At 42.0% G+C, this 24,878-nt stretch overlaps 2 protein-coding genes across 2 annotated transcripts; both read right to left on the reverse strand.

The window, feature by feature from the left end:
• Positions 1 to 265: 265 nt before the first annotated feature.
• adirf (adipogenesis regulatory factor) lies at positions 266 to 1,960 on the reverse strand (the record flags this gene model as incomplete). Its single annotated transcript, XM_080416564.1, has 3 exons — positions 266 to 369; positions 1,095 to 1,157; positions 1,882 to 1,960. 3 exons carry the CDS (start codon positions 1,958 to 1,960, stop codon positions 266 to 268), a joined length of 246 nt encoding a protein of 81 aa, XP_080272690.1.
• A 2,296-nt stretch (positions 1,961 to 4,256) lies between these two features.
• sncb (synuclein, beta) lies at positions 4,257 to 18,529 on the reverse strand (the record flags this gene model as incomplete). The annotated part of the gene is made up of 5 exons (XM_080415393.1): positions 4,257 to 4,351; positions 7,403 to 7,483; positions 12,142 to 12,227; positions 12,659 to 12,688; positions 18,409 to 18,529. The coding sequence occupies 5 exons, from the start codon at positions 18,527 to 18,529 to the stop codon at positions 4,322 to 4,324; spliced, it is 348 nt and encodes a 115-aa protein (XP_080271519.1). The 3' UTR covers positions 4,257 to 4,321.
• Positions 18,530 to 24,878: the final 6,349 nt, after the last annotated feature.

Genomic DNA, 24,878 nt, shown 5'->3' on the forward strand with positions numbered 1-24,878 from the left:
AAAAGCAGGTAACACAAAATGAGGGGGAGGGGGAAGAGAGAAAATGACCCATTTGTAAACTTTTCCCGGTGGAATGTTTGCTTTGAGATTATGAAACTCTTTCAGTTCTCTTCTGTTTTTTCCTTCTTCTTGTATCTCAGCGTTCTTGCTTTCTGGTGCAGTAACCAGACCAATACACATTTTTACAGTACATACAGTATACTACGTCGACGGACAAAGGCGGCTCCGCAGGTTTTGAGCGGAACCGAGTTGAGTTAAGGGGGCTTCACTTGGTCTCCAGTTTCTGTCCAAACTCCTTGATGCTGTCTGTTGCTTTGTCCGCAGCTTTCCCTATGGCAGTCTGAGTCTGTCTGCCAGCCTCTTGAGCAGCTTTCACAAAGTCAGAGAGAAGCACACAGTGAATGTTCAGAAAGATAATAATACCACAACCAATACTCTAAGTAATAATAACCTTTTTCATACTGCACATAAATAATAAAGACAAAGACAAATGTCTCCAAAAAGTGCATCAAACTGATAGTGTTACTGTAATTTCATCTCAGACATTAGATACAAGGACTTCAAATTCTATCCATCTATCCGTCTACAAGCTCACAACACGTCTTGATGTGACACGTTATGAGCTTTAGACTCTAGAGGTCACATCTAGAGTTCAGGCCGCAATGCGGCCCTCACACCTATGTTGCACCACCGATCCGACCAATGTGTCAGTCCTTGTCCCTTTTATGCCCATAAGTGGAGAACGCTGATGTCATCAGTATATGCCCATATATGGGCATGCCCCATTTTCTTTCATATATGGACATAGTGAGGTCATAGTGACGACGTCATAGTGACGGTCATAGTGACGACGTGGTCCGCAGGCCTGCTGGCCAGTCCTCCCTTAAGCCAATTTGAAAATAAGAAAAATATTTGTTTTGATTAATTAGTTTTTTTTTTTTAAGTTTTGAACATCTTTTGAAGGAGTAATTATGATTTTTTTTTAATTGTTTGGAAACGCAAAATGTTGGTCCCATAAAAAATGGGTCCCGGTTGAAACACTGGTCTAATGCATATCAACCTGGGGGTCCCTGAGAATCACAGCTGTACTGTACCTGTGTTGGCCGTTTCTTTGGAGGACTCTGCCACCTGCTGCACGGCGTCCTGCGCTGCCTGCACTGCAGTCACATCACAGGGACACATTTCTTCCACATATATCCATTATCCAGATTAGCAGCAATACCACAAACTTCTACCTTGTTAAACTGCAATTATGCATTCATGAATATTACCACTCTCAAGTTCACTTGTGTCTATATATTGCAGGCACTGTTTACAATATCATTGGGTCACAGGTTTTTACATTCTGAAAATCAATATTCACATTTAGTGTAACATATAAGCCATCTCAAAAGGGATGTGATGTTTTTGTAAAAAAGAAAACAAAAAAAAGGGGGTACTCTGATAGTAGTCGTTTGGTCTGTAACCGAGGTTTCCCCGTCTCTCCACTCTTTCGTTAACAGAAAATAGATTTTCAGGAGAGAGGACTCCACATAGGTAATTTATCAGGTTCATTCCCCCCCAGCGTCAGGTTTTTTGTTTCATAACGTCCAGTTTCACTTTTTATTTATCCTGTATCCTGTGTGAGTGCTCTCTCCTGATTGGATAAAATGGGTATCACAACCTGAAAAAATATTTTCTGTTTACTCAAGTGCTGGAGAACTGTCATTTAGCACTCTAGTCCATAGCAATGATTGCTATTAGAATATAGAGCTATTTAACAAAAGAAATACACCCCCTTTAAATGTTTAAAGTGTATCAACGAGTGTCATGCAACCATGTATATTCTGCTGCTCAGCGAGACGTTCCATGGTTAACTGAACACAGTATACTGTACTGTACCTGTCGCCTCCGTCACTCCTCTGGCTGCCGAGTGGCTGCTGCCTTTAAGGCCCTCGAAGGACTTCTTGAACGAGGCCATGGCTCCAACGTGTGTCCCCGTCCCCTGCAGCGTCCACACATCAGTCTGACCAGAATGTGGCTGGAACGCCTGTTTAATACCCTCCGTCTGGGCCCGACGGCCCCCGGCCCGCGCGTTCCGACCGGATTAGCACAACAAAGCCCCGGGCAAAGAGGCCTGATTAGCCTGGCATCCTGACTATGGCAGAACCCTGCCAAGGGCCAGCCTGACTCTATGCAGAGCCCCCCCATTGGACCACCTCAGCAGATTCTACACAACATGGCATCATCACCAAGGCTAGATCACCCCGAGCACAGAGAGAGAGAGAGAGAGGGGGGGGGGGAGGTAGAGACAGACAGACAGACAGACAGACAGGGACAGGAGAGAGAGGGGGGGGGGGAGGTAGAGACAGACAGACAGACAGACAGACAGACAGACAGAGAGGGACAGGAGAGAGATGGGGGGGGGGTAAAGACAGACAGACAGACAGACAGACAGACAGACAGGAGAGATGGGGGGGGTAGAGACAGACAGACAGACAGACAGACACAGGAGAGAGATGGGGGGGTAGAGACAGACAGACAGACAGACAGACAGACAGACAGACAGATGGGGGGGGGTAGAGACAGACAGACAGACAGACAGACAGACAGACAGACAGAGATGGACAGGAGAGAGATGGGGGAGGGGGTAGAGACAGACGGACAGACAGACAGACAGACAGACAGACAGAGATGGACAGGAGAGAGATGGGGGGGGGTTAGAGACAGACAGACAGACAGACAGAGAGGGACAGGAGAGAGATGGGGGGGTAGAGACAGACAGACAGACAGACAGACAGAAATAGAGGGACAGGAGAGAGATGGGGGGGTAGAGACAGACAGACAGACAGACAGAAATAGAGGGACAGGAGAGAGATGGGGGGGAGGGGTGCAGGCGAGATAGATAAAAATCAGATGGGTTAACAGTCATGTGAGCATCTAAATATTCTGACACAGAAATACATGTATAAAACATACTACTGTAGGTATGTAACGATTCACTCAATTACGATGCGAATCACGACACTAGGTTCACGATACGATTTTTCAAACACAAAATTATTTTCCAGACTTTTTTTTTTTTTTTACAATAACTGTGTTGTCTCTTATCCTCTTTTCAATACAGTAGCACTTTTTTTTTGATCAATTCTCTTACAAATGTCCTGTATTTTCTGCTCTTCTTTTTGCTCTCTGCTTTTTGCATCGCGATATATTTTTGTATTAAATCGATTTAAATTGTCACCAGTTTGAATCGATTTTAATCGGTTACATGACTAGACATTACCATTGATGAAAAAGCTGAGGGAAAGAGGAATCCATGGGGGCTCCGTTTCTCTATGAAGCGGTTATGTGGTCTCCATAGCAATAAGTCATCTGATCCTCAAGGAAAGTAGGTGGTAGTAGGGCTCTTACGGTACAATCCATCTATAGTTTTACATTTATTTATCGTGTTTTGAATGTATTATTATTATTTTTAGATAAAAGTAACACCAAACACTTTTTTTCTCACTTTTTTATTTACATAGGATTGTTTGTCTGGCGTGACACATAAACCTTTATATAGACATGTCCTGCAATTTTAAAGCACATATTGTTTATGACAACCATTATGATTTCAAGACATAATATACCGACTTTAACTTGTTAAAATCTGAACACACGCACACACACGCACACACGCACACACACACACACACGCACGCAAACATGTATAACTTGTCCATCTCTAAACGGATAATACACTGGAATGGTTTCACGAGCAACTATAAAGATACAATGTATAAAACTCTTACTTCAAAAAACATTAAATAAATAAATAACTCGCTTTCAAATCAAATGCAAAAGAGAAACCCACAAACAGGCATTGTAGACACTTAGAGGATATTATTGTAGATCTGTTTGCAACCGGACTTAATGTATTTATAATCTTTTTTTCTCTATCCCAATGTTGTCATTGGAAGATGATGAACATCTATCACACATGTTTCTTAATATAGATACACACAAAGTACAAAGTCACAAGTCCTCGTTCAGGTCTCACTTCGTTGGGAGGGAAGCAAGGAAGTGAGACCGAAAGGACATTTCCTACGTGTCAATAAATACCTACACCCAACACATTACATTAAGAACATGACATTTACAATATATATCATAATAAAAGATTTGTCTTGAAGGAAGAACAATTTTTCAGTGGGAATGCTTTTTTTTGTATGTAGTTTTTTGCAACGGAGGGAGAGGGGTGGGGGTATTAATTGTGATCGTTTCAGCATTTGTCCTTTTGTTATTATTTTATAGAAATATTATTGTGCTGCTGGTTGGATGATCATTTGGAATGATGCTTTTACGCTTCAGGCTCGTAATCCTGGCTCCCCTGAAACAAAGACAAAATCAATAAGACACAAGAACTTCACTTCTACACTTTGTTTTCTAAACTAAACAAACAAACAAAAAAGGTCTATATTGACCTGAAAACTGTTATGCAAGCCACCTAAAAAGGTATAAGGAACCCTTTTAGGTCTAAAAAGGTTCAATATGGAACTAGATGGATCCTTTTTTAGGTCAAAAAGGGTTCTACAGTATGGAACCTTTTTAAATATAGTTCTTCATAAAGAGCCAACTTGATTCTTCGCTCAATAGAACTAAATGTTCAATGGAACCTTTTAAAGCTCAGAAAGGTTTTTCTCATTCCATATAGAACCATGGTTCCATATAGAGGTTCCATATAGAATTATTTTTTTTCATGCAGAAATCATGAAAATCGTGAGAATAGCAGATCTACAAACTCAACTCTTGTACATTTTTGGTAGATCGGCTGCATGCTAGTTTAGAAAATCTAGAGATTTTTTGAAACTTTCAGCCTATAATGACAAATGGGATCGTAATTGATTAAATAGATTAGTTCGATTAACCCATTAAGACCTGGCATGCATATGTGTCACTTTATATTCCTTTGGCTATTAAAAAATAGCAGATAAACAAGCTCATAGCGCGGCACCGAGTGCCGTGCTATGAGATTGTAGATCTGCTATTTTTGATAAATATCAATCCATCACTCTCTATTGGGTAATGATGTCACTGTACAGGTTGAGTGCGTCTCTCTCTCGGCCCTGCAGAGGGCAGCAGCGCCTCGCAGCAGCCTCAAGGACATGTCGTGCTCAACATCCTCAGCATCCCCCTCCCTCGCCATAAAGACAAGATATTTGCCTCTGATGATCATTCACGCGATACACTTTCTAACCGTCCGCAACGTCCCCACAAAGGGAAGTATGATGCAGGATGGGGGCTTATTTGTTTACAGTTTGATATTTCAGTGAGACAGTGATTCCTCGGGTGGAACAGAAAGGTTCGTCCTGCGACTGAGAGTGGTCGGCAGAGAGACTCCATATTTACAGCAATGCAGGGAGACCCTGACTCTACCCACAATGCACGGAGCCAGCGAGCGTCATCACCACACCCATTCAAGCAGAACCTAGCATGCTGCTGGTGTAGCAAGAGATGGGGGAGGGGGAGACATGTGGAGGATGGAGAGAGAGAGAGAGAGAGAGAGAGAGAGAGAGAGAGAGAGAGAGAGAGAGAGAGAGAGAGAGAGAGAGAGAGAGAGAGAGAAATATATGGCTGAAGGACGTGAATGGAATATGCAACGCTCCCTCTGACGAATCACTTTAAATTTGCAACAAGAACAGGCACCTGCCTAATGCCTATATATTTACACACACTGATATATATATATATATATATGTTCACACACACACACACACACACACACACACACACACACACACACACACACACACACACACACACACACACACACACACACACACACACACACACACACACACACACACACACACACACACACAAATATATTGACAGAAGATTATGATGGGGAGGCTTAATTGAAAAAAAGAAATAAAGTGAATGGTCTCACGTTCTCAATTATGATCATTAACATTGTTAAGATTTTTAATATTATGCAATCAATGTTCTACTGAAGCAAGCCAGCTGGCATCCACAATTCAAGGGATTTGATGTGATATGTAATCCTATGTTCTCATCTCAGCGAATATACCATCTAGCAGAACCATTCAATTAAACGTCACGTGACTCGTGTGACTTTTGTTTCATTTTATTGCCATTTGTTTACTGTGGGTCTATCGATCTGATAGACAACGAATGGCTTCAGTGTAGTTTGTCTCGCCCTTGAGAGCCGCCTTCCAAAAATAACCATCTGTCTCACATTCTCATCTCTTCAGACCACACCCACATACTGTACGTGCACAGACACACACGCAGACACACAGACGCCCAGGCATGCCATACTAAATGTAGGTGTTTAAGTTAAAGTCGAGCTGAAAATAAAAACGTTTTTGATGATTTTAGAGCACATCCACGTCATATTGGACGCCTGTTTAACATTTAATTATGTGCAAAAAACATAAGGTATTTTAATATCAAAATCCAATTGTGATTTCTTCCTGTAAAACTAAATGTGACGCGTGCTTACGTCGGCAGGTAGCTAATTTCAACCAATGTAATATGACCTGTCAATCGAGCTGCATGCAGTTAACGTATCTAACATGGCTGCTGCTTTACAAACTAAAAATCACAAAAATAGGTTTCACATACAGTGCGTATCCCTCTCTGTAGGTGGCAAAGCTCCATGCAGTTCAACCCCACCCCCAACGCTGTGAATGGATGGCACGCACGCAGTTCTCTGCTCAATGTTATGTTCCGCCTCCCTATCCTGTTTCACTAGGAAAAACCTCTCTCTACCTCCCAAGAAATAGCAGATCTACAAGCTCACAACGCGCCGCATTGTGAGCTTCTAGATCGGCAATTTCGGGCGAATGTTCCTCCAGCGTATGGGGCGCTAGGGTTCAAGTGGTTAACTCAAAGAGCTAATTTATTGATTTATTTGTATTTATAGGCAAAGGCAGTATAAAGTCAACGCAGTAGTGATTGTGCGGGTCAGGGGTGTAGGGTGTATAGAGCTGTTGAAATGCAATACACGATGAAATGTAACCGAGCTGGTGAATATTGATGTGAGGCATTAAAGGAGAAGACTCCATGCCTCCCTGTCGCCTTCGCTGAATCCCAAATCACAACCACTGCTTGTCGTTTGAGCAGTTATCTAAAAGAAAATTATTACTCTATGCCGGGCGATATTGTGCAAATGCAATCTTTATGTACTTGAGTGCATTAAAATGTGGCAATATTTTCAGCAGTGTATTGTCGCTGTCGGGCAGTGCATCATGACGAGTTGTGAGCTTGAAGATCGGCTATTTTGGCTATTTGATAAAATAAATACAAATTAAGAATAAAAAGGAACGGTTTTGGACATACAAGGTTTCCACCCTACAGCAGCGACATGCATCATACTGCTATATTTGGAAGTAAGGCATTCTGTGGGGGAGGTTACCTGCTGGGATTCGTCGTATGTCTCTCCTTCTGGCATCGCCTCTCCCTGCCCCTCCATCGCCTCCTGACCATACTCCTCAGGCTGAGAGAGAGAGAGAGAGAGAGAGAGAGAGAGAGAGAGAGAGAGAGAGAGAGAGAGAGAGAGAGAGACAGTAAAAGAGATAATACAGAAAGGAAGGGACGGTGAGACATAGACAGAGAGACAGCGAGAGACAGAAGCATGAAATATAAAATTAAGTGGACCTTTAATTTAGTTTACAGCCTGTATCAGTTTTGCCAAAACATATATCACTCGATATCTGAGCTAACATTGAACGTCTAATAACTGTAGAGAAAACAATTGTGCTTCTTAACCATTTCATTTTACCATAGGTATTAAAGTATCTCTTAATCTAAGAGGTTTATGAAGCACCATGTGCTCATCATTCCTGCAAGTGCAACCTAGTACAAAGTACAATGGACCCTGAAAATAAAGCTAGTGGGCCATCACACCGTTATTTTTAAACACTAGCTGCGCTAATAAAGTCAATTAGGTCAGAACACACTATAATCCCGCGTGCTGTATCGAAGCTGATGTTATTACTGTGGGCCCACCAATGCAATTAGCACGACCTAACCTCAATACCACGATAAACAACTTCATGAGATGGAAAGCTGTCTGGAAGTTTATATGGGCGGTCCACCGTACGTGATCGTCATTTTAGCAAATACGCTCACATAAACAGAATTTCCTTATCCAATGTGTGGATACAGCCAAGGAAAAATCTTCCTCCCTCGGAGTCAAGTATGAAATAGGTAACAATAATGATATCAACACTAGGAGTGGTGAAACATACTCCAATATATGTATGCAATATACTGTATGTATGAAATAGCACTGAAATCCCCTAAAAATAAACATTTAGTTAAAGGGATAGTTCACCGCCGGAATGACTGTTTTTTCTATCGATTAGTCACCCCATGGAGACTTGAATTCATTTATATTTTTTTGTTTTTGTCGCATTCCTAAGCCAATAATTTGATGACCAGCTGCGGTTCCGGCAAGAGACAAAAGAGTCTCCTTTGTGTCTCGTACCGGAACCGCTGCCCACCGGTCCACTGGTCATCAAATTATTGGCTTAGGAATGCGACAAAAACTAAAAGATATCCATGAATTCAAGTTTTTTTGGGGTGAACTATCTCTTTAACTAGTTACCAGGGTCTCGTTTTGAGAAACACCTATACCCTACAGTCGAGGCCTTCAACAAGCCTCTTAAACGAGGCGGTTGGGAGATTTAATAGATTATAGTGAGTCAGAGGAGGGGGAGGGGTGGGGTGGGGTCCCTAACCAGGAGGGCTTAAGATAGGAGGAGGACCATCCTGTTACTGAAACACCCACACAAGCAAGGTGTCACTGTTTAGAAGTATAGAGATCCCTTAAACCATTATTTTATACTTTGGCTATTCAAAAACAGCAGATATACAAGCTCATAGCTCATATGAGCTTGTAGATACGCTATTTTTGAAAAATCGTGACAATTTTGTACAAATCTTTGAAAATACATATTTTTTAAATCATTTAAAAAAAAATCAAAAACTAAAATCTTTGCTTCTGGGAGTCCATGGAACAAAAATGTTTTCAGATGGGGGTCCTTGACATGAAATAGTTTGAGCACCACTGATACAGCAACATAGGTTTTTCAGAAAACTGTTGGGATTTAGAAGACATTTTGTAGAATCGGAACCTCAGGTCTTAATGGGGTTAAGGTTGCTGCTACAAATGCAGGGCAACGCCCCCTGCTGGGCAGGCAGGTAATGAGATTACAGTCATATCAAAGGGTGGTGTATTTGGAATGTACAGGAACTCCACATCCAAACCCTCAAAAGCTCATCCCTATATAAGTCCTGGAACGCACCTGTGTCACTTTAGATTTCTTTGGCCATTAAAAAATAGCAGATCTACAAGCTCGTAGCGCGGCACCGAGTGCCGCGCTACGAGCTTGTAGATCTGCTATTTTTGAAAAATCGTGAAAAAATATTTTGTATTCTTTATTTATTATTTGATTTAGATTTTTTTAAAGAATCGCCCCAGGTCTTAATGGGTTAACCCCCCTTGCCACTCCTCTCCTGCCCCCCCAACTTCCATCTTCTGTCCTCCTCCGCCACTCTCCTTCTCCTCTTCTTCCTCCCTCTCCTCCCCCTGTCTTGTCCTCTCCTGTTCTTTCTCCGCCTCTCACGTCCACCGGTCTCCTGTCCTCTCCATCCCTCTGCTCTCTCTCCAGTCCCCCCTCTCCTCTCCTTTCTTCTCCTCTGCGGTCTCCTGTCCTCTCCTTCCCCATCCTGTCTCCCCTCTACTATCCTAACCGCTAACCGGTCGCCCTCTCCTGTCCTTTCTCCTCCCCTCCCCTCTCCTCCCCTGTTATTTATTCTCCTCTGTCCCCTCTCCTTCTGCTCTCCTGTTCTCTCCTCTCATCATGTCCCGTGTTCTAATTGAAGGTGAGCAGAGACACTGAGCACATTGAGTCTATGTATGCAGTTTAAAATGTGCTACATTATAAATAAACTGTGACTTGACCATTATACTGACTTTGACCACGTTTACCCAGAGAATAATAATGGAGCATGCTGGTGGAGAGAGCTGATGGAGCAGTGGTTCTCAAACCTTTTCATGTCAAGGACCATTTGGCCGCGAACCCCCATCTCAAATATGTTTTTCCAGGGACCCCCCCAGAAGCAAAGATTTGAGTTAAAAATGTTGGCTTTAAAAATATATATATATTCAAAGATTTGCACCCATTTTCAAGATTTCCCAAAATGGATACCCCCCCCTTTTTGAAAAGCTTTGGTGCCAGGGACCCCCAGAAGAGAATATCTTAGTTGTAAGATTCGACTTCAGTACATCATTCTACAACCTGTCTACACTATAAGTGGGGAGAGAGAGAAACCTATGATCTGAATAAATCATTCTTATACAGAACATTTACAGTATACATACATTTACAGTACAAATAATAGTTAATCCTGGCGTCCCGATTTTGTTCATGTCACGGGCAAAAACTTAAAAATACAATGCTCACAAAAAAGAATAGCAGCTCACAACGCACCGTGACACGTTGTGAGCTGTAGATCAGCTATTTTTGAATTATTATTAATTAAGTGGTATTATTAAGTGGTTAAATTGTTCGTTTTGCTGGGAACCCCCTGGAACCAATGCATAGACCCAACTTTGACAACCACTGCTGTAGGTGCAATCCACTGAACCCCTACCTGCTCACTTTATGTGAGGCACCATGGCCAAAAGAGTCAGCTAGTCTCTGGCCCTATTCCTTACTCTACACTGTGTTTACTTTCAATACCAGCAATTCTCTCACAAACGCCCGTATAGTGAGTGAAACAGACGTGGGTTGGTCAGATTTCAAGAAACCAATTGCTATCCTAGTGGGTTGTCCTGTGTATCTATAAAAGACAATGGAGCTAGCACATCTATAAAGCTTTTTGGGAGCCGCGTAAGCCAGTGTGCTGACTTTTATTTGTGATTGGTCCTGTTAATCTATACTTCTGTAACACACAGAGTTCAGGGCAGAAATGCTGTATGTCCAAATAAATGTCGGAACAAATCAGAGCACTATGACTTTCTCATATCCGCTAGGCTAGACTAAGAGACAGATATAAATGCTTGTGAAATGTCGTGCAATGTCACGGAGCTGTTGCTGTTGTGTACTGTATGTCTGCTAGGGCAGTGACTCCCAGACAGGTTAGACTGAAGGTTAGTCCTTTGTTCATCATTCGACTTTGAGGCTGATATTGATTACGTTTACCTTTTTTCACCCCGATTCTACGAGACCCCTGTGTGTGTAATGAGGGGATCACCGTGAGGACGGTATCACGGAAAATATTTTGTGACTACTTGAAAAGGTAAAACAAAATGTTAAAAACGCTGGCATTGGCTGTACCCTGTTTTAAAAAACCTCTGGCACTCAATGTGTTGAGGAAGATTTCTTAAGATTATTCAAAACCATGCATTACATTCACCATTACAAGTTAGTCCCAACCGAACATAAGAAGCAGATCATTAGGGATAATGAAGATACATATGGCTTTTTAAAAGCAATTGTCTCAGTCTGTAATGCCAATGATAATTGCGTTTTCCCTATCCTCAGAGAGCAAGCTAATTAAATTCACATGTTCTTTCTGAACAACAAAACAGCTAAATAAAAACAAGACTAATCTAAAGGGATATTTATTTCACAGATTAAGGGTTAGTCAACTGCTCCAGGCTAAGCACATATCCCCAGCTGGTGGTGTAGAAATTATTAATAAAAATAATACCCCCTGCTGGTGGGGTAGAAGATAATATATCCTTTACACAAGCGGTCGTAAATTAATAACTGAACACAGAGAATTTCTGAGAGTAATCTTTTTTGCTTTGAGAATGTACAAGTGGACCTTTACAGGTCTATTTATACATTATGTGAGATTTCTAATAATTCTAATAAAGTTGCTACATGTGAATGTGTATTTAGACTGTTTCATTTGCATTAGGCCACAAACCCCCAATTAATATGTACTGTAAAAACCTCAGTGTTCATTTATTTCAAATGTACAAAAGTGTGCAAATGGAACAACAAAGTTAAATTAATGGACCCGGAGTTCCCGGAGGGTTAAGGGTCCATTTGGTTCCAAACTATCAATCACTTAGTCGGGGACCCCCCTCAAGGACCCCATGTTGAGAACCAGTGCCGTACAGTCCAGTATACATACGTTCATGTCAGTAGGGAACTCGTCCTTCTTCACAAGTCCAGTGGCAGCAGCAATGTTCCCCATGGCTCCGGTGGTCTTCTCCGCCACTGCAACACACATGCATTATGCATAAGCACACAGCCGGCGTGCACACACACACACACACACACACACACACACACACACACACACACACACACACACACACACACACACACACACACACACACACACACACACACACACACACACACACACACACACACACACACACACACACCATCTTAAGCATTTTCATGTTTTTTTTTTTCAGTGTATATCACACACGCACGCACACACACACACACGTGCACACACACACCCCTAATGCAGTCTCATCCTGTTGTTCTTAAGGTCATGCCGCCACAGTGCGACACAGTTTCAGGCTAGACACTCCGTTTTTTAATCAGCTCTAAGTGCCTTTGTCACTACAATCTAAGCTTCTTAACACCTTCGACGGCAACGATCTAATGATGTGGCCCACGGGCGGAACACTCACCTGAACCAACGCTGTCTTTGGCCTTGGTGCCTGTGGTGAGAAAAAAATGCACAAGTGTGAAATAAACAATGCTACGAACAAACTACAACATTCAAACAGATAAACGGTTAGGCTACAGGTTCCATATCAGATGCAAGTACAAGCTTACTCTTGTCTTACATAAATACCTATAATTTAGATATAGATACAAACATACATACATACTGTACATACTCTCTGATAGATACACGCATGCAAATGTAATGTCTATACTGTGATCAGGTTAACTATAAGTTGTAAAAGAAAGAAAGCTACAGCAGATAGAATGCAGTTAGGATTTTAGAATGCAGTTAGGATTTTAAGCTACTGTAAAGCTGTTTCATTCAGTTTTTTTGAATTTATTGGACTGCAAGTCTGTGGAGCCTGGGCAAATGAGTTTGGCCCTTATTTTTTATTTATACTTGGGTGTGGGTGTCGTGCACTGACGATATCAAATCAACAAGTCCACAGCGCGTTGTGAGCTTGTAGATCTGCTATTTTCGGTATACTAACTATAAAGCAGGCATGAATCTGGGCATGAATTACTAGCATCTATTTGGACCATTATGTCTCACACTACGTATATTCACAGTGCACAGGGGACATGCTAATCTCACAAAGAGTGGAAAATGTACAGGTCAAAATAATGTCATCTACTTAGATGATACAAAGAAGCTAGGTCATCATTAGTACAGTAGGGCCTTATATAACGATGTAGACTCTTATTAATTCCCAGACTCATAACTAATTGCCTCTAGTGGGATTATAATAATAAAGTTGCTTGAAGTTGAAGACATAGCGTCCTGTTCAGAACTTTGCTTAGGATTAATTAACCCATTAAGATCTGAGGCCGATTAAAAAAATGTTTTCTAAATCCTAACGCTTTTAAAAATATATATATATATATTCAAAGATTTGCACAAATTTTCACGATTTTACAAAAATAGCAGATCTACAAGCTCGTAGCGCGGCACTCGGTGCCGCGCTATGAGCTTGTATATCTGCTATTTTTGAATAGTCTAAAGAAATCTAAAAATGACACAGATGCGTTGCCGGTCTTAATGGGTTAATGTAATAAAATAAATAAAAGAACAATGCATAACACTGTGTGCCAAACAGGAACACCAGGGAGCGAATATAGCATAGCGATGGTCAGGAACACTTCTATATTCTCATTGTTGCAAGCTGCCACGGTAGTCTAGGAACAGGCGTCTCAAACCGTTCGGTTTTATTGATCGTTGATTTATCAAGCCGACAGCTCTGTGGATTGGTCGTCAGGTTACCATTTCTCCCGAGGCACCTTAAAGGGCCACTTCACCGTTTAACCTGAATCCCGTCATTCTATTGCGAGGATAACATGATGTGAGAATCTGACATTATCACTTTCTCGTGTGTTCTGTATCTTGAGAGCTCACTCTCAAAGGCTCACAATAGAACGACAGGATTCAGGTTTAAACACTTAAATCCTATATACTTCATACGACATCGACTTTGCAGAAAATAGCAGACCTACAAGCTCAAAAGGCAACGGTTATTTTCATAGAATGTTCACCCCTGAATAGAGACGCTAGGGTTCATGTCAGTGTTCATTTTGACAGCAAATTTTGATTTAGTCTTAGTCTTTTGAATAACACACCATTTAGTTTTAGTCCTATTTTAGTCTTCTGAAAATTGTTTAGTCTTAGTCTAGTCTTAGTCGACTAAATTAACACTGGTTCATGTGGTTAAAAAACTAAAACAAAAAAGGAGACGTTGCCCTTTAAGACAGAGGCGCCATTAAACTTCCCCGCCGGCTGAAATACAACCGCTGACCTTTGGTCATGACTAGTTCCATCAGTGATCAAGTCGGCTATCTGAGCAGTCTACTTGGTGCACCCGCTCAACTTCCCGTCATCCTCTACCGTCCATCTCTCACTGCACCCTTGGGGCTCCTAAAAGCCCATTGGAGAAAGAGGAGAAAACCTTAAGAAGCGCAGGAACGGTGTGTTCAAAAGACGAGCCTCCAAGCACCACGTACGTACATCTGAGAGAGGCGTCTATTTAAGTGCTGGTCGTCGATGAAGCACATAAGCGCGTGGAACCCGTACTTTACACTACAGTGTAATACTGCAGCTCAAAAAGCACCAGTGAAACCCTCTCTGAATGACTCAATTAGTAATAGATTAGGATTTTAGCAGGGCATTCAACTTGGTTTAAAAAATAAGTTACTTATTCATTTTAGTTAGGATTTTGGCAGGGGATTCAACTTGGTTCTTAAAAAAAGGAACGTATTCATGTGGACATTTCAGCATTTTGCTCTAAATATACATAGAATACATGAGATGAGATTCTTTGGCCAGCATTGCACCTTCAACAGGGTGGCACATGCTCTGTGAGACTGTTAGATGTGATATTAAATGGTGTCTCGTAAAGCAGGGTCTTTCTGCCTCCCTCAGACTGGCTGCTCCTCTCAGCTGGCTGGGTGGGTGGGCGGGTGGGCTGCAGCATCAAAGGTGGGCTGCAGCATAGACCTATCAGCTCCCTCTCACCCCTCCTCCACAAGGGGGCTTACCAGCCAATCGCGCGTCGCTTTCTAGGACGACCCTACCGTGCTCAACAAGCAGGACACAGACGTACAAGGATGCTACAGATAGCGCTAATATCCGCTCACCTCCTTGCTACTACAGCATGGGCAGAACTGAAGAAAAGACCAACCTATGTTATTATTATTATTATTACTACTACTACGTGTGTCTCAAATGGTGTGAGGCACACTGATGCGCCGTGAATCAATTCCAGGTGTGCCTTGGAATCTTGTGACAACCACACATTATTATTGCTATATAACAACTATACAAAAATGAATTATTTTTTAATTTAATATATCAATACTGTGTGCACTCAATACAGAGGTAGAATGTGTCTCTGTATAGCCCCAGCCAGACATATATATGGAACAAATTTCAACCTGCCATCCTATTTGGGCATGTCATTATAGGGAATATTTTTAATTAAAAAAAGAACTAAAAAAAGCGCACAGAGAATCAGGATGCAACATGTTGAGAGCATCTAGATCTGTTATTTTCACTTTAAATGCAGCCATGCATTGAAATTTTGACCTGCTCATTGGAAGCGCCGCCAGCTTGTCTGTGTGGACGGTGGTTTTCTGATAGTTATTCATGCATTTCCTATATTATTTGTTCTTTTCCTATCTTTTTCATTTGTGTGTGCCTGAATCCACTGTACAGTATATGTGGCTATAATTATCAAGCGGCATGGATCATGATTACAAAAACATTTTTTTGAATTACAGTTTTGACATATTTCTGTCAACACTACCGTTGTCCAACCAAATCCTACTATACCTTGTTAACATTGTGTGTGTCATTTATTGAACAATTGGTCATTTTTATCAAGTGTCATGGACATAGTCATTATTATTATTATTATTATTAGTAGTAGTAGTAATATTCATCTATTTGGGGGCATATTTAAACCTTTTGAGTCATAGGAGAGAGACAGGAAAGGTGGAGAGTGTACTCAGTAGGGGAACAAATGCCGTCCCACTGACTGCAAATGCTCCCACCGACCAGGAATCGAACCAGGGACTCTGATTAGGACATGTTGCAGCCATATGGCATGTGCCCTAACCACTTGGCTATTGAGTTGCCGTGGACATACGTAGGAACTAAGACAGTCAGTCATATACAGCAGCACCCAATGAAAACTAATTAAACCATCTGTTTCCGCCTATTTGTGATTTATTATTTTATTTTGATCAGCGACGGCAGAAGGACAAGTACACAAGTCCATGGCTGTCGCTCCTCCAAGAGATGGACACTCACTGTGAATCTGTTTCCACAATCTGTTGCAGTCCAATGACATGTGGCACGAGCGTATACCTCCCGTGAGCAGCGTTGCCAGGTCTGCTTATTATAATTTTCCCCCAAGATTTTATTTGAAAATAGCACATCTACAAGCTGACAACGCGTCGCATCGCGACGCGTTGTGAGCTTGTAGATCGGCTATTTTCAAATAGCAGATGCATAATGTTTAAAGTGCTCATGTGGCCCATAGTCGCTTCTTTTGGGCTTGTTTTCCTAGACCTGGTTGCTTGTTTCTCTCACAGAATCTGGCAACGCTGCCCGTGAGCTCTCACCACCCTGCGTTTCTACCGCCCCACCCCCATTCCCTTTAGCCTGTTCAGAGGACAGACAACGAGGCCATCCACAGTACAGTGCCCCGTGACTCAATGTCACCCCCGGTGCCACTGTCCTGTTTCCCAAATTACAGATCTTTTCTGAGTCATGCTTTTGAAACCACACGAACCCTATCGGTCCTATTCTGGACATGTCGTAATAGGCGAACATTTGGTAAACATTCCCGTGAAAATAGCTGATCTACAAGATATTTTATTATAGGGGGGTAAAAGGAAGGGGCGAAGTACAGACCCCTGGGGGACCCCGGTTCTCTTTAAGTGGGTAAAGGAGTGCTTCTCAACCTGTGGGTGCTTGTAGATCGGCTATTTTCCACAATATGTATCTGTGGAACTGACAATTGAATGCCTCAACTCCTACATTCCAAGTGCTTATCAGGGTGGGGGGTCCCCAGTTCAAATATGATTATTTTGGGGGGTCCCCAGTTCAAATATGATTATTTTGGGGGGTCCCCAGTTCAAATGTGTTTATTTTGGGGTGTGAAAAGGTTGAGAACCACTGGGTTAAAGGACCATACCAGCGGTCTAGTATGTAACTCCAATCACAGTAAACGTGACATTACAATTTTTGTTTGACTTTCAAGGAAGCTTCTGGATTCTATTCATTCGAGTACAATATGAAAATCAAACGTTCAGGTAATCCAACATAGTAAGCTTTATTATCAAATATATCTTTATTTTTGGTCAATTATCGTTCCATTTTAATTCATTGAACCACTTAAATCCTACGTACTTAGTTGACTGGGGTCCCCCAGGGGTCTATACTTGGTCCACTCCTTTCCCCCCCCAATTATTCAGCTAAGTTTGGTAATGTTTTAATGAAAATCGAAACGATGACAAAATCTAAAAATAAATCCATTGACTGGAACATGTGCTTATATACGATACGGTCTGCAGTGACTTGACGATAACATGTGTTGAGAGACAGGGTATTCACTCAGAGCAGTGTGGTCCTACTACAGAGAAAAGTGCTGATTAATAGAACAGCTTCAAAGAATGACCTCTCTAAGCAGCAGAACAAAATTATCAATCAGCTGATCAATTATTGATCAGATGCACTGTGACTGCTTAGCTTGGAGAGATATTTAGCTTAAGTTCCAAGCGGGGCTACTCAACCAGTCAAACTGCAGGTGTCCTACTGGACAACAGGATCAAAATGTCTCAATGGAAGAGTAGGGAGAGACCACTTCCAACCATGTGCTAGTTATATAGTATTAACACTGACTTGAGACACGGTGTGAGCTGTGTGGGTCGGCTATTTTCATCAATGCGCGACGAAGTATGAATCGACTCGAGCTTCAATGCAGCCAATCAATAAAGTATACAATTATCTCTGGACAATTGGGGATGCTGAATGTTCTCTCTCTGCTGATCGCTCGCCTCCTACACGAAGCACAGAGAGTCACCTGCATGCATTCTCATTATATGGTGTGTGTGTGTGTGTGTGTGTGTGTGTGTGTGTGTGTGTGTGTGTGTGTGTGTGTGTGTGTGTGTGTGTGTGTGTGAGAGAGCACCAGCGGGTAGTTAACCATCTTACCTATAAACATTACCCCTTCTTTAGTCTTTTCAGTCGCCACAGCGATGCCCTCCTTGCTCTTCTCGGCAGCCATCGCCACGCCTTCCTTCGCTTTAGACAAACCCTTCATAAATACATCCATCTTGGCCAGCAAGCTGTTTGTGCAGAGGAATGGAATGGATGACATGTCGTTATGTGTTACAGCATGATTTATTCATACTTCGTCGCGGGACGGTGTCGCGCGCCGCGAAAAGGAAAAAGCCGATCTACAAGCTCACAACGAGTCCCATGGTGAGACACTGTGAGCTTGTAGATCTACTATTTTCAGTCACAGTCTAGTGACAGCGGCAACGGTAGAATATTACTGCTGAAAATAGTAGATCTACAAGCTCACAACGAGTCCCATCGTGAGACGCTGTGAGCTTGTAGATCTACTATTTTCAGCAGTAGTATTCTACCGCTGCCACAAGTAGATCTACTATTTTCAGCAGTAGAATAGTATATACTGCTGCCGCTGTCACAATCTAGTGACAGTGGCAGCGTCTAAAAATTGTAGATCTGCACAACGCGTCCCGTCTGATGGGACACTGTGAGCTTGTAGATCTACTATTTTCAGCAGTAGCATTCTAACCCTGTCAAAATCTCTGGCCTCCTGTGTAGGCCGAGTAGTAGTTTATCTGTAAAACCTGACTGTGACAGAGCTCACGCAATTAACCACTTAAACCCCAGCATCAGTATTGTGGGGAAAGCTTTCGCAGAAAATAGCAGATGGACAAGCTTACAACAAGAGCAACGTGAGCTGTTGCGTCACGTTGTGAGCTTGTCGATCTGCTATTTTCAGCAAAAGCTTTCCCCACAATAACGGGAAACCGAAAAGACACTAATATTGAACCCTGAGGGACTCCGCGGCTCAACCCATATGGGGTTTAAGTGGTCAAAGCATAATTTACTCAATCTCGCGGGGGGTGTCGCTGGCCAAAAACAGAACAGTTCCGGCCAATCTATTGGCTTATAGATCTGTTCGTTTTTGGCACTCGACACCCTTACACCACGGAGAATAAATTAAGCATTAGGGCCGCCACTGTACACCCGCCATGGACGCGCTGTTCAATGACGCGCGTCCAGCTCCCTTTTCTTTTATCCGTCCGTCATTGCATGAAATATTCAACACATCAGTGAAACGGTTAATTGTGTTACGCGCTCATTAATTATTGGTCGCTTGTAATGCTATCCATCTCACCATGGCTGCCAATAAAGGACATGGTGATGGCTTTGACTTGAAAATAACGCAGGGTAGATATTAATATTTACAGGCTAAATATAAATGTATCTGGGTATATTATAAGATAAATATCGAGAAGATCAAATATAAATATAGATAAGATAAATAGAGATTTATCTGAGTGGATAATATATACAGGCTAAATATAGATTTATCTGGCAGACCAAGTAGCCTACATTTGAGGGCTCGACAGCTTTTTTCTGGGGGGGGGGGGGGGGGGTCAACGACGACGACGACGACGACAACATGATTTTGATATCGTTTTGATATAATTCACACGTTGTCACTACATACATTCACACATTTACAGCGAATGTCAGATGTTGGTAGGTTATTATAGCCTATGTAACATTGGTTATTTTTTACATTGGTTATTTTAGACATATGACCACATAATATTTTATTTCACATAGGCTATGTGAAATAAAATATTATGTGGCCTAATACACACTTTAAAAAAAAACACCAATTCTGAGCCCTTCATAAATAGGATGGCATGCTGTGAATAACCGATCCAATCCTGTCGTGGACATAGTAAAATCCAGTCACTATAATAAACGGCAACGCTGTCGACATTTCAGACTTCCAACACCCACTGTGAATATTGAACATTCCTTGGAAACATATTTAAGCCACGACCATTGTGTTATAGATTGAGGGGGGGAATAAAATAAAATAAAACAAATAAGCACATGCACGAATATTGTGATCATAGGCCTATTTAGCTGGTTTAACAGCCTTTCATCAAATAACGGTCCAAACCAGCCTGTCTTCACGACGATCGTATATGGTTTGTAAATACAAAAGCCAACGCAAATTAACGCCAGAAAAAAAGCAGTTCTTACTTACTATAAACAGCCTTTGACTCTCGTCCCCTTTTTGACACACACAGCTGATTCAAAATATGGAGTAAATGGGAGATATATCACCAAGTGATCACTGTAGGTGGGTCTTCCTCTGGATTCTCTCCACCAATAGGGACGTCCCCCTTCACGGTGCGGCTCATACAATCACGACGCCCTCCCCCCCAGCCCCACCCCCACCCCCACCCCCAACATCCCTGGAACATGTCAGCTGTTAGCGGCTACACCGGAGTTGGGGATCCATCGAATCCAGTAACTCCAGGGGTCGCTGTTTTACCAATTAGCTGCCGAGGTAGCCCTGAAACAAGACTGTCATTATATCATGACAGTCATGGGTGAACTTCCACCTGGTGTTTGCACTTTTTCTATTTACGGCCCGTACATGTGCATAAACGTTCAAATATAAAGTGCTTACCCCATGACCACCGATGTTGCAATTATGCAATTAGGCCCTCAAAAGTACCCGTATCGTCCGTATGGTTCAATAAAAAACATTTTAATCTGATTGGTGGCCATTTTCTTCGTATATTTTCCATGCTTTTCACTACGTGACCCTATCGGCTGGAAGGTGTATTGCACGCTGACACAGTATAACTCTATGAGAAAATGGCCATTAATCGGATTAAAAGGCATTTTATTGAACAATATGGAAGATACGGGTACTTCTGAGGGTCCGTACATAATTGTAACGGCCGTAGCCATAAGGTCAGTACTTTATATTTGAAATCTGACCGTATATGTAGATGTACGGGTCGTAAATGATGAAAATGCAAACACCAGGTTGAAGTCCATGACTGTCATGATATGACAGTCATGTTTCAGGGCTACTGTACTGCCGAGATTGAAGAAGATGCGCATGATATTCAATCAACATGTTGAACATCTTCGGTAAACTAAAGTGATACATGCAGTTGTTATCTTATATGCATTAGACCTATATTTATACCAATGCTGCCAGAAATTCTGCATGTGATGTCAAAAGGTAGGAAAACCTATAATAATAAATAAAAAAAGCCACCAACAACCAATCCCGCAGAAATGCCATCGGCAAAAGCCAAACATAAATAAAATCAAACACAAGCCACATTTTCACGGCGAACACAACGACTTGGCCGAAAAAACAAAAGAGCGACCCCTGAAACCAAATCGTTCAATAGGTCACCAACGTCGGTGTAACACCCAGCACGGTCGTGTAGCGATGGCCCTAGGTGCACCACGTCACCCTTATCTTTCTGATATTCTATTTCATGATTAGAAGAACCCTTATTCGTTTTTCCCTACAGCTCAGTAATAACACTGCCTTGCCACCTTAGGGGTTATCAAATATTTTCAAGGACCTCTTATGGATTATTATAATTGGAAGACATTGTTATCGAGTAGGCCTTTCATTTGGTTAGCCTAATAATAGCCTGTGTATGAATGTAGGCCTACTATGAAAATAGTTGATAGATAGTAGATACATTATCAATATATAGATTATCAGGATAGTCTGTATGCAGCTGTGTAATAAATTAAATGATATTGATAAAGGGTAAAAAAAATAAAAAAATAAAAGAACCCAGATTATCTGGGATTCCTTAAACTGTCAAGGAACCCTAGGATTGAATTTATAAACTCTGTTGTCTATGCTCGAAGACTGTTGTCTTCTAGCGTATTTATTGGCCATATCTAATGCAATTTGTTGTTGAAATATAACCCCACAAATTCTAAAATGATGTTTTGCAAGCATCACTTTATTTTTTATAATTGCCAGCAATTATTTAAAAAAAAAATGTTTTTATAAAACACCTCTGCCATTATTACTTTATTTGATAACATGGCAGTCTTATGTATACTGCCATGTTAGCTTGTCATGTGAACTGTAGTTGTAGTAGTAGCATGCTGTTAATGACGTGCTCAACCCTGCATGGACCAAGTAAAAGGGGTGGTGGGGGGAATCCAAGGATGATACCATTTCTCCTCCAGGGGTTAATTCAAAATTTGACATCTTCACAATCTTCTTCCTGAATAGAATATTGAACAAGACTGTGATGTCGTCAGATGGAGGATGCTGATGCAAAATAAATGTCCTATGGAGTGTTCAATTGATCAGTAGAATCACGGAATGGTTCAAATCAACCATTTTACCCTGATGTGTGTGAAGTGATGTCATGCTTGTGGTAGTGGGTGGTGAGTGAGTAACACTCCCTCCCCCTCTCAACCCCATCCCCCTGGTCAAGGAATTCCCAGCTATCACACTGGATTTACTTGATTTTCAATGTGGACTGCAGTTCAATATCATTTACTCTATAGGCTCGTTTTCCATTCAGTAGATTACTTTCTTGCGGCAGATGTATAATATAATGATATGATATAATTGTGTTACATAGATATGCTCTGTCTTTCAGTTGATGCCCATTTTCTTCTTTCACTTCCAACCCCTCCTTGATCCATTTCATCTTCTGCAATCAGGTCCTTTCTGGGAGTGAGCCGTTATACTACACAGCCCTAAAACAGAGCGTCCACACACAGGATCATGTTCCCATAGCGTATTGATTCAATAAATACACCGTGGGAGCATGATCCAGTGTGCAGATTGTATATTTCTATTTTTAAACGTGCTCTGTCCAGGAGCTGGGTTTTTATTACTTGGATGTTTTGTGAATTTTATACTACAAATCCCTCTCATATAACCTACAAAGCAGGCTTTGTCAGAATTAAACAAAAATGCTCTGCTGGGCTGGCTTAATTCACAGATGTCCACATACTTATTTCTGTTTTTAGCAAGAGGGCAAAGTCCATTTGAAACCATTTTAGCAACGTGTGTGCATTGACCCATTTCAACCTGGTGTCCCTATTTTGGGTATGTCATTATAGACGAGAGTTTTCTGAAATAGCTAACTAAGCTCACAACTGAGCTTTATGTGGATATCAGGCTCATGAGCTTGTATTTTCGGCAAAAACAGGAGGGGGCCTAGTGAGTATTGAGTTTAAGTGTTTACATGTTTTTACTGGGGTGTCAGCCTATCATAATGCACGTCCACGTTCCATGGTCAGTTACGTCATGCAGGACTACCAGTAACGTTGAAAAGTGTCACGTTAAATGTCTGACAGGAAATTGATGTTACCCGTCAACAACTCCCAGGCCATATTATGGTGAGAATGTGTAGGACAGACTGACCCTCTTCAAGACAGCTGTGCCGTGACATACTAAGCCTATACAACTTGTGCTATAACCACGCCCACCTTCTGTGGCCAACGCGGAAGTGCCTCGGCTCTGCCTATAACAACTGCGGGCTATTCTTTTTTAGCCCATATAGTTTTTAACCGCGACGGAGGCGCACCGTCTCAAGCGAACTTGAGCCACGTAAGGCACCACCGAGTGAGCTAAAGCGAGCGAGTTGCCGTGCTGAACGTTGCGGAGTTCGCTTGGGCCGACTCAGCGCCGTTCGAGTTATGTACCAATAGGCTGTGAAAAGAAATTGGGCCTCTTCTTACTTCCTTCACAGGTGTTACCAATGATACTAATGAAGGCTCTGTTCCATTCTGGTCAGGGTGCTGATATCGTGCATGTTGGCTCACTAGAAACACTCCATTTTGGTTCCCAAATGGCCCCTTATGGTGGGTGTGTAACTCTGAGAGTGTACAAATGGAACCAAATGGACCCGTACACCCTCAGAGTTATGGGGGTTCTTGAAAATAAGACAACCACTATGCCACACTAAATGGAACAGAGCCTTCATTAGTATCATTGGTAACACCTGTGAAGGAAGTAAGGAAGGGCCAATTCCCAATTCATTGCCAATATGGCTGCTGAGCCTATAGGGACAGAATAGTAAATCATGTTTTGGTGAGAGCGTTTGCGCCCCAACTGCCATGGTATAGGTTTTGGGATGACGCATCTGTGCCTCCTACAGAGGCGCCACAGCACACTGATGATGTGCCTCTGTCCATGGTGCTGAACAGAGCAAAGTGTATGTGACTGTGTCTCTGCCCATGGTGCTGAACAGGGGTGTGTGTGTGTGTGTGTGTGTGTGTGTGTGTGTGTGTGTGTGTGTGTGTGTGTGTGTGTGTGTGTGTGTGTGTGTGTGTGTGTGTGTGTGTGTGTGTGTGTGTGTGTGTTTTATTTTGGTCTCATACCTGCAAAACATTAAAAAAAACTACTTTGTACCCTCACATATAGGAACCATGAAGTTTAAAGTTCCCAATGCAGGCTTTCTTTTCAGTCCCTGTGACTTGTAAGTTGCAACTGCCCTCTTGTGGTCTTTTGAAAGAATGACACAATCACCTTTTTACTGGCAATACAAAATATCCAACAGTACATAAAAACATATTTTTTGATGACCTTTAAAACTTTATGTGTAGCA

The sequence above is a fragment of the Gymnoscopelus braueri genome (assembly GCF_963280865.1).
Source record: "Gymnoscopelus braueri genome assembly, chromosome: 20".
NCBI lineage: Eukaryota > Metazoa > Chordata > Actinopteri > Myctophiformes > Myctophidae > Gymnoscopelus > Gymnoscopelus braueri.